Source organism: Piliocolobus tephrosceles, chromosome 2 (genome assembly GCF_002776525.5).
Source record: "Piliocolobus tephrosceles isolate RC106 chromosome 2, ASM277652v3, whole genome shotgun sequence".
Classification (NCBI taxonomy): domain Eukaryota; kingdom Metazoa; phylum Chordata; class Mammalia; order Primates; family Cercopithecidae; genus Piliocolobus; species Piliocolobus tephrosceles.
Window position 1 is genome coordinate 78,911,475 of NC_045435.1, and position 16,549 is coordinate 78,928,023.

General features: G+C 38.5%; 1 protein-coding gene, 1 non-coding gene and 1 pseudogene across 4 annotated transcripts in view; 2 read left to right on the forward strand and 1 right to left on the reverse strand.

Moving 5' to 3' along the window:
* Window positions 1–16,549, forward strand: part of DNAH12 (dynein axonemal heavy chain 12) — a 256,283-nt gene that overhangs the window by 29,703 nt on the left and 210,031 nt on the right. For all 3 annotated transcript variants that reach the window (XM_031935192.1, XM_031935193.1, XM_031935194.1), the window contains exons 3-5: window positions 2,495–2,576; window positions 2,775–2,801; window positions 15,088–15,277. In XM_031935192.1, coding sequence (XP_031791052.1) covers window positions 2,495–2,576; window positions 2,775–2,801; window positions 15,088–15,277 — 299 coding nt within the window. The remainder of the gene's footprint in view (window positions 1–2,494; window positions 2,577–2,774; window positions 2,802–15,087; window positions 15,278–16,549) is intronic.
* LOC111532861 lies at window positions 5,647–6,399 on the forward strand (annotated as a pseudogene).
* Window positions 13,514–13,619, reverse strand: LOC111534691. Its single transcript, XR_002729170.1, has one exon. It is a non-coding gene; the product is annotated as a U6 spliceosomal RNA (small nuclear RNA).

The window sequence follows — 16,549 nt, forward strand, 5'->3', positions numbered from 1 at the left end:
AACAAAAACAAAGAACCCAGATGAATGGATAAAGAAAATGTGGTACATACACATAATGGAGTACTATTCAGCCATAAAAAAGAATGAGAACCTATCATTTGCAACAACATGGGTGGTCATAATGTTAAGTGAAATAAGGCAGGCACAGAAAGACGAACATTACATGCTTTCACTTATCTGTGGGCACTGAAAATTAAACTCATTCACCTATCTGTGGGTGCTAAAAATTAAACTCTTTGAATTCATGGAGATAGATTGTAGAAGGATGGTTACCAGAGACTGTGAAGGGTAGTTGGGGAGATGAGGGGAGGGAATTGGGGATGGTTAATGGGTACAAAAAGAGAAAAAGGGCCAGGCACGGCGGCTCACGCCTGTAATCCCAGCACTTTGGGAGGCCAAGGCAGGTGGATCACTTGAGGTCAGGAGTTTGAGACCAGCCTGGCCAACATGATGAAACCCCATCTCTACTAAAAATACAAAAAATTAGCCGGGCCTGGTAGCCTGAGCCTATAATCCCAGCGACTTGGGAGGCTGAGGCAGGAGAATCACTTGAACTGGGTGGCAGAGGTTTTGGTGAGTCGAGATCATGCCACAGCACTCCAGCCTGGAGGACAGAGTGAGACTCTTGTCTCAAAAAAAAAGAGACATAGTATTTGCTAGCATGACAGGGTAACTATAATAAAAAATAACTTAATTGTACATTTTAAAATAACTAAAAGAGTATAATTGAATTGTTTGAAACACAAAGGATAAATGCTTGAGGCGATGGATACCCTATTTACCTTGATATTATTATTATGCATAGCATGGTTGTATCAAAATATCTCATGTAACCCATAAATACATACACCTACTATGTACCCACAAAAATTTATAAAATAAAGTCATGACTACACCTCTCTTCCAACATCCCCACCCATCTCACAGTACTCTCATGGTTCTCTCAAGCTGTGCCCCTGGACTCCCAAGGGTACAGCTTGATATTGCTGAGAGGATTCATCTACCAGGTAAGGTATTAAACTAGATATGCAAGATCATTTCCAGATATGCTATTCTGATCATTCATTCAACAGTTTCTTATTGAGCTCCTACTCTTGATGGATACGATTTAAGTGGTGTGGGGAAAGCAGTGAGCAAAACAGACATGGTCCTTCTTTATGCCATCTACCAGTCTGGTTTTATGGCTCCAGTGAACACCCTTTCCTTCAGATTTTTCTTTTTCTTTTTTTTTCTTTTGGTTCTCCTCTTACCTATCTGATGGTATCTCCTTTGCTCATTCAATTGTTGTTTTTCCTCATTCCTGTCATACTTGACACCCTCCAATCTTTTCTGAATTCTCTTTTAAATTCCCTTGTATGCTTTTTTCTTTGGCCATCTCTTCTAGTATATCCAGCCTTATAGACTATTAGATTTGTCTTCCTAAATATGTTTCCAAGCTCAGAACCTCTCGTTTACTCCCCATTGTCTATTGGATTAAATAGTTTGTTTTTGAGGCCTTTAGCTGGATATTTCAATCCACTTCTCCAGACTTATCTCCACTTGACACTGTCACCTTTGGGTGGATTGAACGACCCCTGCTTCCTTTTTCCTCCTTTGATCCTTTCCTTGCCTTCCTGTTCCTTGGGGTCTTTGTTTTTTAGATCCCAGGAAAACTATGTCTCCACCTGAAATCCTCTCTTTCATTTAAAGCTCATTGCTAATGGTAACATGTGTATGTGGCCTTCACAGATGAAAGTGAACTTGTCCCCTCTCTGAACCACAGGGTACCTATGTGGCACTCTGTTTTTCTTCTCAGTCAGTTCATCAGTCCTTGAGATTTGTTGTTATATTTTAATATGCTCTAGTATTGTTATTTGCATAATATAGGCATTCAATAAATATTTATTGACAGATTAATGGATTACACCATAGGATTATACAACTTAATTTAAAGAGAAAATTGTATCTTATGGATGTAAAAAATCTATAAGCAGTTTTGAAGGTAAACTGTTTCTTGAGCAGCTACTATGTGCCAGGTACTGTTCTAGGCACTGAGGATAACCACAGTGAATAAAACAGTTTACAAAATATTGTATATAAAATGATGGTAAGTGCTCTGAAGCAAGATAAATGAGGATAAAATGGATGGATAACGAAGGAGGTGCTACTTAATATAGGGGATACAGGGAGGCTTCTCTGACAGACTGGCAGACATTTGAACAGAGATACATATAAGAGCCCACTATCCATTGGGATTAATTTTTAAATGGTCAGTAAGTTATACTTGAAAAAATTTGATTTTGATTTTTATTCTCACCCTGTTACGTATATATGCATTCTTTAAAAATTAAGGTCTCATTGATAATGTCTATTGGGATTTGTTTCTCATAAAAAAATACAGTGAGATAACTCTTGAATATCTCTTGGTATAGTTGGAAAAATGCTCAAATTGTAATGTTTTAGTAACTTATGATAATGTTATCAAGAGAGTCAAATTTCTAACTATAAATTTCAGAATTGATGGAGCCAAAAGAAATTTAGACAGAACACTGGATAAAAGAACACCTCTATTACCACCACCTGATTATCCTCAAACTGTAAGTTTATGTTTTCTCTTTAAAAAGTTTATCCTTAGATCATTTTAATTTGTAGTTAAGACAATCTCAATATAACTGGTGTTTTTAAAAGGAATAATAAATATATTTAAAACTATATATTTAATTTTTAAATAATTTAAATTAATTTTAAAATGTTCTCCTTGATTTAATCATATCTTGTTTGTTTGTTTTTGACAGATGACCAGTGAAATGAAAAAAAAAGGAGTGAGTTCAAGTTTTTATATTTCTTGTTTGAAAATGTTAAAATAAATTATTGCAAAGTAGTTTCTTCTAAGACCACCTGCTAAGTCCTATTCTAGAAAACAAATAAATTTAGAAACTGAGGTTTTTATTTTCTTTTCCCAAGGGAACAAACATGGCGTGAACAACAATATGGCAATATAGATTTTTGTTTTGTTTTGTTTTAGATAGGGTCTTGCTCTGTCACCAAGGGTGGAGGGCAGTGATGCGATCTTGGCTCACTGAAGCCCCACCACTCGGGGTCAAGCAATCCTCCCACCTCAGCCTCCTGAGTAGCTGGGACTGCAGTCACATGCCACCATGCTTGGATACTTTTTAAAATTATTTGTAGAAATGAGATATCACTATATTGCCCGGGCTGGTCTTGAACTCCTGGACTCAAGTGATCCTCCCACCTTGGCCTCTCAAATTGCTAGAAATACAGCTGTGAGCCACTGTGCCCGACCAATATGGGTTTTAAGAATTACATTTTTGTTGGCATTCACTATTTGCAGATTAATTATGTAAATATTTTCATTCTTATTCCAAACAACTGAAAAAAACTCAAAGTAGCAGTTATAAAGGAAATCCATCTCTCTTTTTCATTAGGGTAACAACTGAGTATTGTAGCCACTCAGCAAATATGTATTGAGAATCTGTTATGTGCTAGCCACATGCTAGGTGCTAGAGATTAAAAAAAGAAAAAGAAAAAGACACTGACTGCATGAGTGACAACAGGGGACTATGATATGATTGGTGGAAAGACAAAAACGTAAAATTTCTTTACTAGCAAAGCATAAAAGAAATGTACGGAGCTGGAGACATGAAAGAGGAAATCATGCAGCATGTTTTCAGATGGGGTATAAGCTTCTCAAGTCCCTTAAAATTCACTTTGGGGGATAGAGGCTGAAGATGTGAATTCAGCCTCTAAGATTTAGGAGATTTGGAAGAAACTCTTTTTAGCTTTTCCTGGTTTTGGTTTTGGTTTTCAAAATGCTCTTCTTCCTCCTTACCTGGCCACCCAACATTTCTGGAGAATTTGAATGTGGATCTTTCTTTTTACTAGGTATAATTACTGATACACAACAATCCCAAAACATTAATAAATATTTAATGTATAAATTGCCAAATGTATTTAATATTTTTGTGTATGTGTTTAGTATCCTCATTGTTCCTAGCCAGGCATACAGTCATTCACAACTGAGCCCACTGCTCTTGGCAATATAGCTTCTAGGAATTCTATCACTTCATCATGAATGTCACCGATAACTACTAACTGCCAAATTCAAAGGATATTTTTTATTTTATTTATTTATTTATTTTTTTGAAATGGAGTCTCACTCTGTTTCCCAGCCTGAAGTGCAGTGGTGCGATCTTGGCTCACTGCAACCTCCATCACCCGAGTTCCAGTGATTCTCCTGCCTCAGCCTCCCGAGTAGCTGGGATTACAGACATGTGCCACCACGCCCAGCTAATTTTTGTATTTTTAGTAGAGATGAGGTTTCACCATGTTGGCCAGGCTGACCTTGAGCTCCTGACCTCAGGTAAGCAACCCATCTCAGCCTCCCAAAATGATGGGATTACAGGTGTGAGGCATCTCGCCTGGCCAAAAGATATTTTTTCTATACTTCTCTCTCGGACCTCCAACTGTCTTTTTTTTTTTTTTTTTTTTTCTTTTGGGACAGTCTCCCTCTGTCAGCTAGGCTGGAGTGCAGTGGCGCGATCTTGGCTCACTGCTACCTCTGTCTCCTGGGTTCAAGCGATTCTCCTGTCTCAGACTCCTGAGTAGCTAAGATTACAGGTGCCTGCCACCATGCCCAGCTAATTTTTGTATTTTTAGTAGAGAAAGGGTTTCACCATGTTGGCCAGGCTGGTCTTGAACTCCTGACCTCCGGTGATCCACCTTGGCCTCCCAAAGTGCTGGGATTACAGGAGGAGCCCCCGCGCCCAGCCTCCACCTGTCTTTTAAAAAAACTTCGATCAGTGGAACAGAATAGATGACCCAGAAATAGACTCACACAAGTATATATAGCCAGCTGATTTTTTCTTTTTTCTTTCTTTTTCTTTCTTTCTTTCTTTTTTTTTTTTTTTTTTAGAGACGGGGATCTCTCTTTGCTGCCCAGGCTGGTCTTGAGCTCCTGGGCTCAAGTGATCCTCCTGCCTCAGCTTCCTGAGTAGCTGGGACTACAAGGCCATGCCACCATCCCCCTGATTTTTGACTAAGTTGCGAAAATCTTCAGTGGAGGAAGAATAGTCTTTTCAACGAATGGGGGAAAGCCATTGGATATCCATAAAATAAAAAAACTCAGCCTAAACCTCCCACCTTGTACAAAAATTAACTAAAAGTTGATCATAGGTGTAAATGTAAAACATAAAACTATAAAAAAAAAATAGAAAAAGGCATAGGAGAAACATAAACTATAAAACTTTTAGAAAAACCTAGCCTAGGCAAAGAGTTTTTAGGTATGTCCTCAAAAGCACAATGCAGATTTTTTTTTTTTTTTTTCTTTTTTTTTGAGAGGCAATCTCACCTTGTCACCTGGGCTGGAGTGCAATGGCATGATCTCGGCTCACTGCAACCTCCGCCTCCCCGGTTCAAGCGATTCTCCTGACTCAGCCTCCCACAGAAAATTTTTAAAAACTCAGTAAATTAGACTTCATCAAAATTAAAAGCTATTGCTCAGTGAAAGACCCTGTTAAGAGGATGAAAAAACAAGCTACACACTGGGAGAAAATATTCACAAATCGCCTATCCAACAAAGACTTGTATCTAGAATATATAAGGAACTCTTTAAACTCAACAGTATGAAAGCAAAAATCTGATTAGAAAATGGGTAAAAACGGCCAGGCGCAGTGTCTTACGCCTGTAATCCAAGCACTTTGGGAGTCCGAGGCGGGCAGTTCGAGACTAGCCTGGTCAACACGGTGAAACCCCGTCGCTACTAGAAATACAAAATTAGTTGGGTGTGGTGGCACACACCTGTAACCCCAGCTACTAGGGGGGCTGAGGCAGGAGGATCGCTTGAACTCGGGAGGCAGAGGTTGCAGTGAGCCGAGATTGTGCCACTGCACTCCAGTCTGGGCTACAAGAGTGAGACTCCGTCTCAAAAAAGAAAGGAAAATAAAATGGGTAAAAGAAAAATAGGGTGACGCTGTAGCCCGTCGGGAGGCCCCACAGAGCCGCCACAGCCTCCAGCTTTCCCCAACCAAACGTCTCCGCCATCGGCTCCGCGGCGCTACCACGGCAGACGCGGAAGACGGCGAGGAACCCTACGCCCTGACCTCTCAGTCCAGGAGCGCAGGCTCCAAGTCGGGGGGCGACAAGATGTTCTAGCTCAAGAAGTGGAACGCGGTGGCCGTGTGGAGCTGGGACGTGGAGTGCGATACGTGCGCCATCTGCAGAGTCCAGGTGATGGATGCCTGTCTCAGATGTCAAGCTGAAAACAAACAAGAGGACTGTGTTGTGGTCGTGGGAGAATGTAATCATTCCTTCCGCAACTGCTGCATGTCCCTGTGGGTGAAACGGAACAATCGCTGCCCACTCTGCCAGCAGGACTGGGTGGCCCAAAGAATCAGCAGATGAGAGTGGTTAGAAGCCTTCTTAGTGCAGTTGTTCAGAGCCTGGTGGATCTTGTTATCAAGTGCCCTTGGAAGGCTAGAACACTCCAGGGGATTAATTCTTCAAATAGGAGTTGATGGATCTGTGGTCCTTTGGGACTCATCAAAGGCTTGGCTTAGCATTTTGCCAGCTTTATTTTCAGAAATTCTCAGCAATTAAGAATATAATTTATTAAAGATGATCCTTTCTACCTCTGTGGTATGTATCGCACACATAGCTTAGAAGTGCTATAAAAAAGGAGAGAACTCCAAATTGAATCACCTTTGTAATTTACCCATTTCTATACAACAGGTTGTGGAAGCAGTTTCATTCAGAGGATAACTTTTTGCATGCTTATGGTTGATCAGTTAAAAAAAAGAATGTTATAGTAACAAATAAAGTGCCCCCTCCCAAAAAAGAAAGATATGAACAGACATTTTACCATAGAGGATATAGGGATGGCAAATAAGCATGCAAAAGATGTTCAACATCATTAGCCGTTATGGTAATACAAATTAAAACCATGATTCGTTTTCACTACATACCTGTTAGAATGGCTGAAATAAAAAACAGTGACAATTTCAGCTGACTTTTGACACCACTGACCATTTATTTCCTTTCTAACATTCCCTTGTATGTATTCATCTGGTTCTCTATTATTTCTCTGTTATCTCCATGGATTCCTCTTCCTTGACTGGCTGTAGTCACTCTTCTCTTTCCTTGAATCTCCCTGGATGATTCTCTCCTTTTCTGATTTCAACTACCTTTCATATATTGATGACTCCCAGAGACTTTTTTGCACAAATATGTCAGATTCAATGTGTCAAAAAAATAAGACCACAAGCTTCCTCCATAAGACTCCTTTTGCTAATTTTCTATTCTAGTTGTTATCACCATCTATCCGGTTACTCATGCTTAAAATACCTGAATCTGAACTTCTTTTTCCCCCTCCCCAACTACCTCCCTCCCATATACTTAGTCCCGAAAAGCTCTATATAGTTCTCAAAACAGTCATTTTCTTGTCCTAGCCTTAGCTTAGAGCTTCATCTCGTCTTGACCATAGCAGCCAACAGCAGCTTTTCTTTTTCCTTTTCTTTTCTTTTCTTTTTTTGAGACAGAGTAGTCTTGCTCTGTCACCCAGGCTGGAATGCAGTGGGGCAATCTAAGCTCACTGCAACTTCCACCTCCCAGGTTAAAGCAATTCTTGTGCCTCAGGCTCCCAAATAACTGGGATTACAGGCACATGCCACCATGCCTGGCTAATTTTTTGTATTTTTAGTAGAGACAGGGTTTCACCATATTGGCTAGGCTGGTCTCAAACTCCTGACCTCAAGTGATCCACCTGCTTCAGTTTCCCAAAGTGCTGGGATTACAGGTGTGAGCCACCATGCCTGGCCAGGAATTGCTTCTTAATCAACTACTATGATATCGAGCACCAAAAATAGTTACTTAATGAATGATTGATAAATGAATAAATATGAAAACACATGTTCAGTAAAATATAACAGCTGTTTAATAGAAGTGTGAAGAGACTACAGTGAGGGCATAATATAGAAAGTTTTTAAAAATTTTTTTTTCTGTTTTTTTGAGACAGTTTCTCACTCTGTCACCCAGGTTGGTGTGCAGGGGAGTGATCTTGGCTTACTGTAACACCTGCTTCCCAGGCTCAAGCGATCTTCTAGCCTCAGCCTCCTGAGGAACTGGGACTACAGGTGCTAGGCACCACACTCAGCTAATTTTTATTTTTTATTTTTTTGTAGAGATGGGGTTTCCCATGTTGCCCAGACTGGTCTCTCACTCCTGAGCTGAAAGGGATCCACCTGCTTCGACCTCCCAAAGTGCTGGGATTACAGGCATGAGCCACCATGCTGGGCCAGGAAGTTTTCAAGAAAAATTTTGAAAGCACATCACTTGACTTAGATAGTGTTTTGCTAAGGGAGATTATATACTTTAATTCTAAGGGTCAAACATATTTTTATTTTAGGAGATGAAATGGTTTTAGAAAGGTATAAATTAAATATACGTAATTAGAATAATGAATTTAAATTTCATTTTTTCTTTCTTTTTTCTGCAACAAAAACCACATGCAATAAATTTCCTTTCACTATATAGTCATATAATAATTTTATTCAAGCTTAGTTTTCTATATAACATTTCAGTGCTTGACCCTGACCTGCTTTCTAGAACGGCTATAGGTTTGGGGTATTGAGAAAATATCATCTTTGTCTGTATAATATATTTATTCGTGAGATACTTAACAAATATCCATGCATACTTGATCCTGTGCTAGATGCTGAAGATTGATGGACAAGATGGACATACAAGCCCTTATGAAGCTTATACTTTAATGAGGAAGACATATAATAATCAAATAAACAAAATTTTTCTATTTTATTTAATAAATAAAATTGTGATAAGTACTCTGAAGAAAATACAGGGTAATATGGTCGATAGTGACTGGTGAGGGAGCAGGGCCATATCAGGCAGGTGGTTAGAGAAAGTATCCCTGAGGTGGTGACATTTATGGAAACCTGAATGGTAGGAAGGAGCCAGCCATGGAAAGACCTGGGGTTGAGAATTTCCCAAAAGAGGGAACAGCTTAGTTTAAGTTACCTGAAGGAGAAAACAACTTGGTGTGTTCCAGGAACTGAAAGAAGGCCAGCTTGGCTAGAGCATGCTGATTGAGCTCATGGGAAGGTATAAAATAAACTTGAAAAGGGGATCAGGAGCCAAATATGAGGGCCTTTTGTAGGCTATGGTAAGGTGCTTGGATTTTACTCAGAGTGGCAATCGGAAGTCATTGGAGGATTCTACCCATGGGGATAACATAACTTGATTTACTTCTAATGATAAAAAGTCACTTTGACAATTATATGAAAAAGCCCACTTAGATTCTTTAGAAGATGGATTGTGGCTACGGCAAAAGTATAAAAGAAGAACCAGGTAGTTGTACAAGTTGTACAAGGTAAGAGAGAATAGTTTAGACTAGAGTGATAGCAACAGAGCTAGAGAGAAATTGTTAGACTCAGGATATATTTTGGATGTAAATGCAACAGGACTTTCAGATAGGGTGCATGTGGAGGGTGAGGAAAAGAGGAACCAAGGATGATTCTTAGGCTTTGGTCTGATTTTGCAGGGTAATTGGTGACACTTATTATTAACATCATCTAGAGAGGAGGGGAGAGCTGGAGTAGTGAGAGGACCAAGTTCATTGCTAGACAGAGGTCAGCCCATTGATATAGTGAGGGATTGGGGACTATCACAAGACTTTTAAAATTAAGCAGTACATGGGCCAGGCATGGTGGCTTATGCCTGTAATCCCAGCACTTTGGGAGGCCGAGTCAAGTGGATCATGAGGCCAGGAGTTCGAGGCCAGCCTGACCAACATGGTGAAACCCCGTCTCTACTAAAAAGAAAAAAATTAGCCAGGCATGGTGGCCCACACCTGTAATCCCAGCTACTCAGGAGGCTGAGGCAGGAACATCGCTTGAACCCAGAAGGTGGAGGTTGCAGTGAGCCGAGATTACGCCATTGCACTCTAGCCTGGGGAAAAGAGAGGGACCCCCCTTAAAAAAAAAAAAAAAAAAGATTAAGCAGTACATTAATGGAGTGGACATAGAAAATGTCTTTCTGTAAGAATTTTGGAGTGAGCAACTAATTGAAAAAAAGTAAAAGTAAGAGACAAAAAATGTCCATCTAGGCTACACATTTAAAAAATCTTTTTATCTCAAAATAATTTTAGACATACGAAAGAGTTGCAAAAAAGAGTACAAAGAATTCCCCTGTATGCTTTATCTGTTCCCATAATGTTAACGTCTTTGCCTGTAACAATGATTACTGTGGTTATTGCCAAATAGTAATTTTTCTATCATTTCTTTTACATTTTTTATTGGAATTCTGTAGTAAGAAAGAACTTTTAATTTTTTTCTTCATTTATTCATTCATTTAGATCAGTGTGGACTATAGATTTTCTTTTAACCATTAAATTATAATATATTATTATTAATAATAATTATTATTTTTTAGAGATGGAGTTTTGCTCTATTGCCCAGGCTGGAGAGCAGTGTCATGATCGTAGCTCACTGCAGCTTTGAACTCCTGGGCTCAAGCCATCCTCCCACCCCAGCCTCCTGAGTAGCTGGGATTACAGGCATGAGCCACAGGGCCTGGCTTTATTATTAATTTTGAAGTTCAGTTGTTCCACCTTTGACCAGTGGGAGCCCTTAAAGTTGACTCTCGTCTTTTTTTACATATCCCATCATTCTTTGAGCACGTCCTTACTTTCTGGCACAATAAGATGTTCCAGGATTATGCTATATATACTTTTTCTATTCTAGCCCTGTAATCAGTAATTTCTCCAGGGATTTTTGGCTCCTTTTGGTGAAGAATGGTATTTAAAAACCATGGTATGTGTGTAAAATGTGCTCCTCGATACTGAGTGTCATTGATTCCTGGCTTTCTCAGCAGAAGATCTAGAAAATAATTATTTCTCTCTCTCTCTCTCTCAAAACCCATGGATTCATACTGATACCTCCTATTCCAGTAACACCCCAGGGTTCATTCTAGCCTGTACCCCTTTCTGTATGCATAGCTCCCTTCTCTGACAGTGAGGAATCTGGCTTTCATCCATTAGCCACAAGGTTTACTTATTTTGTTAAATCCTAGAGTATACATAAATAATTTCAAAATTGCTAACTCATACTACTGTGAAAAACAAACCTGCTCACCATAATTTAATTTCATCTATAGTCTTTTGTACTTAGCGTAAGGATATATAGGTTAAAATATTGTGTTCAGTATTGGTTAGTTCTACCCTCCTTTTCAGTAGGTAATTATGAATATATTTTCAGTTGGTAATTATTAATAACTTGAAATTCAGGTAGGTTCAGTGGTTGGTTTGTTTTCATTTGGAGTTTCTTTTCTCCCTTATTTATGTTGATATTTTTTACTTATACTTTGAGCAGGTAAAACAAAACAAGATTTAAAATCAGAACTATACCAAAAGTACACCTCAGAGAAGCATCTCCCATCTCTTCTACCCTATTCCCACGCCCCCATACTTTCTATCTGTTCCAAGCTACTCTTTCATATAACCAATCTCATTAATTTTTGATTTATCCTTCCTGTGTTTAATATTTTACAAATGAGCAGGTATGTTTTCTTATTTCCTTTTATCTTATACAAAATGCATCATGCTGTAGATACTCTTGGATTTTGCTTTTTTGTTGTTTGTTTGTTTTTCTTTTTTCTTTTTTTTTTTTTTTTTTGAGACAGTCGTACTCTGTCACCCAGACTGGAGTGCAATGGCACAGTCTCAGCTCACTGCAACCTCTGCCTCCTGGGTTCAAGCGATTCTCCTGCCTCAGGCTCCTGAGTAGCTGGGATTACAGGAGCCTGCCACCATGCCCAGTCAATTTTTGTATTTTTAGTAGAGACGGGGTTTCACCATGTTGGCCAGGCTGGTTTCAAACTCCTGATCTCAGGTTATCTGCCCGCCTCAGCCTCCCAAAGTGCTGAAGTTACAGGTGTGAGCCACTGCGCCTGGCTGTATTTTGTTTTTAACTTAATAATGTATCCTGGAAATCGCTCCACATCAATTTTTAGAGATCTTTCTCATTTTTCACCATTAGCTGCACAGAACACGAATGTATGCATCAGCCACTCTTAAATGTTTCCAGTATTTTGCTGCAATGAATACCTTGTATATGTGTGTTTTCATACTGTTGGAGGTATCGTTTTAATTTCTGTAAGTAGGACTTTAATATGTAGTGTTGTTAGATTTTGCAAAATTTCTCTCCAAAATGTGCTAGCAATTTATGAGAGTGTTTGCTTCCCCATAGTTTCACAAAAGAATGTGGGGGTCATATTTTAAAAAAGTTTTGTCAGTCTGACATGTGACAGCTGGTATCTCAGGGTAGTTTAAATTTGCTTTCTGTAATTATGAGTAAGATTATACATTTTAAAATATGGTTTAAGTGCCATTTCAATTATATTTTTATTGTGAAATGTTGGTTTATATCTTCTGCCCATTTTTCTGTTGTAGTTTTGGTGTTATTTCCCCCTAAATGTTTACAAACTGTGATAAAATACACGTAACATAAAATCATCTTAACCTTAAGGCCACAGTTTAGTAGTATTTCCTTTTTTTTATTGTAATTTTTTAAATTTTAAGTTCCAGGATACATGTACAGAAAGTGCAGGTTTGTTACATAAGTATACGTGTGCCATGATGGTTTGCTGCACCTATTGACCCATCCTCTAAGTTCCCTCCCCTTGCCCTCCATCCCCCAATAGGCTCTGGTTTGTGGTGTTCCCCTCCCTGTGTCCATGTGTTCTCGTTGTTCACCTCCCACTTATGAGTGAGAACATGTGGTGTTTGGTTTTCTGTTCCTGTGTTAGCTTGCTGAGGATGATGGCTTCCAGCTTCATCCATGTCCCTGCAAAGGACATGATCTCATTCCTTTTTATGCCTGTGTAGTATTCCATGGTGTATATGTACCACATTTTTTTTTTTTTTCGAGATGAAGTCTCGCTCTGTCGCCAGGCTGGAGTGCAGTGGGGCAATCTCAGCTCACTGCACTCTCCGCTTCCTGGGTTCAAGCAATTCTCTGCCTCAGCCTCCTGAGTAGCTGGGATCATAGGTGCTCACCACCACACTTGGCTAATTTTTTTGTATTTTTAGTAGAGACAGAGTTTCACCATCTTGGCCAGGCTGGTCTTGAACTCCTGACCTCGTGATCCACCCATCTCGGCCTCCCAAAGTTCTGGGATTACAGGCATGAGCCACCGTGCCCAGCCATGTACCACATTTTCTTTATCCAGTCTATCATTGATAGGCATTTGGGTTGGTTCCATGACTTTGCTATTGTAAATAGTGCTGCAATAAACCTATGTGTGCATGTGTCTTTATAGTAAAATGATTTCTGTTTCTTTGGGTGTATTCCCAGTAATTGGATTGCTGGGTCAAATGGTATTTCTGGTTCTAGATCCTTGAGGAATCGCCATACTGTCTTCCACAATAGTTGAACTAATTTACATTCCCACCAACAGCATAAAAGCGTTCCTATTTCGCCACAGCCTCGCCAGCATCTCTTGTTTCAAAAATACGGAATGCTTCACAAATTTGTGTTCATCCTTGCACAGGGGCCATGCTAATCTTCTCTATATCATTCCAATTTTAGTATAAGTGCGGCCAAAGCAAGCACAGTTTAGTAGTATTTTCACATTCTTGTGCAGCGAATCTCCAGAACATTTTCATCTTGCAAAACTGAAACTCTATACTTCTTAAATAACAACTCCTTATTTCCTCTTCCCTGTAGCCCCTGGCAACTACCATTTTGTTTTCTGTTTCTATAAATTTAAATGCTCTATTTACTTCATATAAGTGGAATAATGCAATACTTGTTTTCTTGTGATTGGCTTATTTCACTTAGCATAATGTCCTTAAGGTTCTCCCATCCCCTAAATTTTAAAGCATTCTTTACACTTTGTCTGAGATGTATGTTGCAAATATTTTCTGCCAGATTGTCAATTGTCTTTTGACATTTTAAATTGTTTTTGTTATACTAACCTTTATGTTTTTATGTAGTAAAAATTAATCTATCACTCGTTTCCTTTTTTATATCTAGTATTTGAATCATAGCTAGGAAGGTTTTTCCTATACTCAAATTATAAAAGACTTCATCTATGTTTTTCTTCCTGATCCTTGTGTAGTTTCATTGTTTAAGTTAAATTCTGGAGTTTATTCTTATGTATGATGGAAGGTATGAATTATTTTATCTTTTTCCAAATGGCTAACCAGTTGTTCCAGAAATAGTTATTAAAACCTTCATATTTTTCCCAGTGTTTTGAGATGCCATGTTTATCATGTGCTAAATTTTCTGTTATACTGGTATATTTTTGGACTTTCTGTTGTTTTCCACTGGTCTGTCTATTCATACACCTGTGCTACACCACACTTTCTGGTATGTTCTAATGTCTCGTAGGGCTAGCCCTCCATTGCAGATTTTCTTTCTCAGGGTTTTCTTGGCTGTTCTTGCATGTTTATTTTTCCACATGAACTTTAGGATCAACTTATTTAATTCCATAAAAATGTATGTAGATATTTTTATCGGTATTGTGTTAAATTAATTTTGGGAAAACTGAAATTTTCATGATGCTAAAATGTCTTTACTAAGATCAAGTGTCTTTTCATTCATTCATGTCTATTTTTAGTCAGACTATTCATTCTTATGGGAGAATTTGTGAAATTATATTATACTGCTATTGTACTGGAATATAATCTCAAGAGAGCATGGGCTTTGTCTGTTTTGTTCAGCTACTATGTACTCAGCGTTTAGAACAATGTCTGAATATTTGTTGAATTGGTGGATATATTATAATAATAAGTTAGATAATAAGGAATAATAAGTTAAAGAATCTTTGTTTTGCCTTGAGAAAATGAAGACTATGCTAAGAATATTAATTTGGCAAGAATTCATCATAAATAAAGAAAAAGATAAAATTGTTTCTTTGTAGGATGTACTTTTGGATTAAACAATTTTTATTCTGAAAATATTATTTTTCAGAATATTTTTAATCTGAAAAAATGTTGTCTTAGGAAGAGAGAGTTCAGGAATTACACTGAAATGATACAACCATGAAGAACATTTAATTTTTTTCTTATGTTCTCAGTTCAACTACATTTATATGAAGCAATGTGTAGAAAGTAGTCCTATAGTACCTATTCAGCAGGAATGGCTGGATCACATGTTAAGGCTGATACCTGAGTCTTTAAAGGAAGGGAAAGAAAGAGAAGAACTCCTTGAAAGTCTCATAAATGAGGTGTCAAGTGACTTTGAAAACAGCATGAAGAGATATTTGGGTAAGTAGCATCTAACACACACCACACTTCTTTCACCTTTGCCTCCCCCCAACCCCATTGAATCAAAAATAGAAATAAGCAAAATGAATAATGAACACTATATATTTAAACTATATCTATTTTTTCTTTTCTTTTTCTTTTTTTCTTCGAGACACGATCTCTGTAGCCCAGGCTGGAGTGCAGTGGTGCTATTTCAGCTCACTGCAGCCTCCACCTGCTGAGTTGAAGCGATTCCCCTACCTCAGCCTCCTGAGTACCAGGAACTTCAGGCACGCACCACTATGCCCAGCTGATTTTTTTTATTTTTTGGTAGTGATGTGGTTTCACCATGTTGACCAAGCTGGTCTCGAACTCCTGAGCTGAAGCCATCCGCCCATCTCAGCCTCCCAAAGTGCTGGGATTACAGACTGAGCCACTCAGGCCGGCCCAAACTATTTGTATTTCTTAGATACGATTTTTATTTAAAGTTTTTATTTTGAGCCTATACTTAAGTCAAAATCCTTACAATTTAAGGGTACTTTTTGTATTTTTTTTAACTAGCTAACATCTCTTTGACTTTTTATTTTGTCTTTATGAGTTTAGCTATACTATTTATAGGTTTGCTAGAAAATACTAATGTGTTTTGGGAGATTTATTAGGGGTATAATCTGCTATTTTTTAGAATAAAATTTTTTCCTTTTTAAAAATTGACAAATAAAAATTGCATATAGTTATCATGTACAATACATTTTGAAATATGAAACATTGTGGAATAACTAAATTGAGCTAATTAACGGATGCATTTTTCCCCCATATTTATCATTTTTTGTGTGTGGTGGGAACACAAAATCTACTTTTGACAATTTTCAAGGATACAATAAATTGTTACTAACTAGTCACTATGTTGTATAATTGCTTTCTTTCTTTTCTTTTCTTTTTTTTTTCCTTTTTTTTTTTTTTTTGAGACGGAGTCTCGCTCTGTCGCCCGGGCTGGAGTGCAGTGGCCGGATCTCAGCTCACTGCAAGCTCCGCCTCCCGGGTTTACGCCATTCTCCTGCCTCAGCCTCCCGAGTAGCTGGGACTACAGGCGCCCGCCACCTCGTCCGGCTAGATTTTTGTATTTTTTTAGTAGAGACGGGGTTTCACCATGTTAGCCAGGATGGTCTCGATCTCCTGACCTCGTGATCCGCCCGTCTTGGCCTCCCAAAGTGCTGGGATTACAGGCTTGAGCCACCGCGCCCGGCTCTTTTCTTTTCTTTCTTTCTTTCTTTCTTTTTTTTTTTTTTTTTTTTT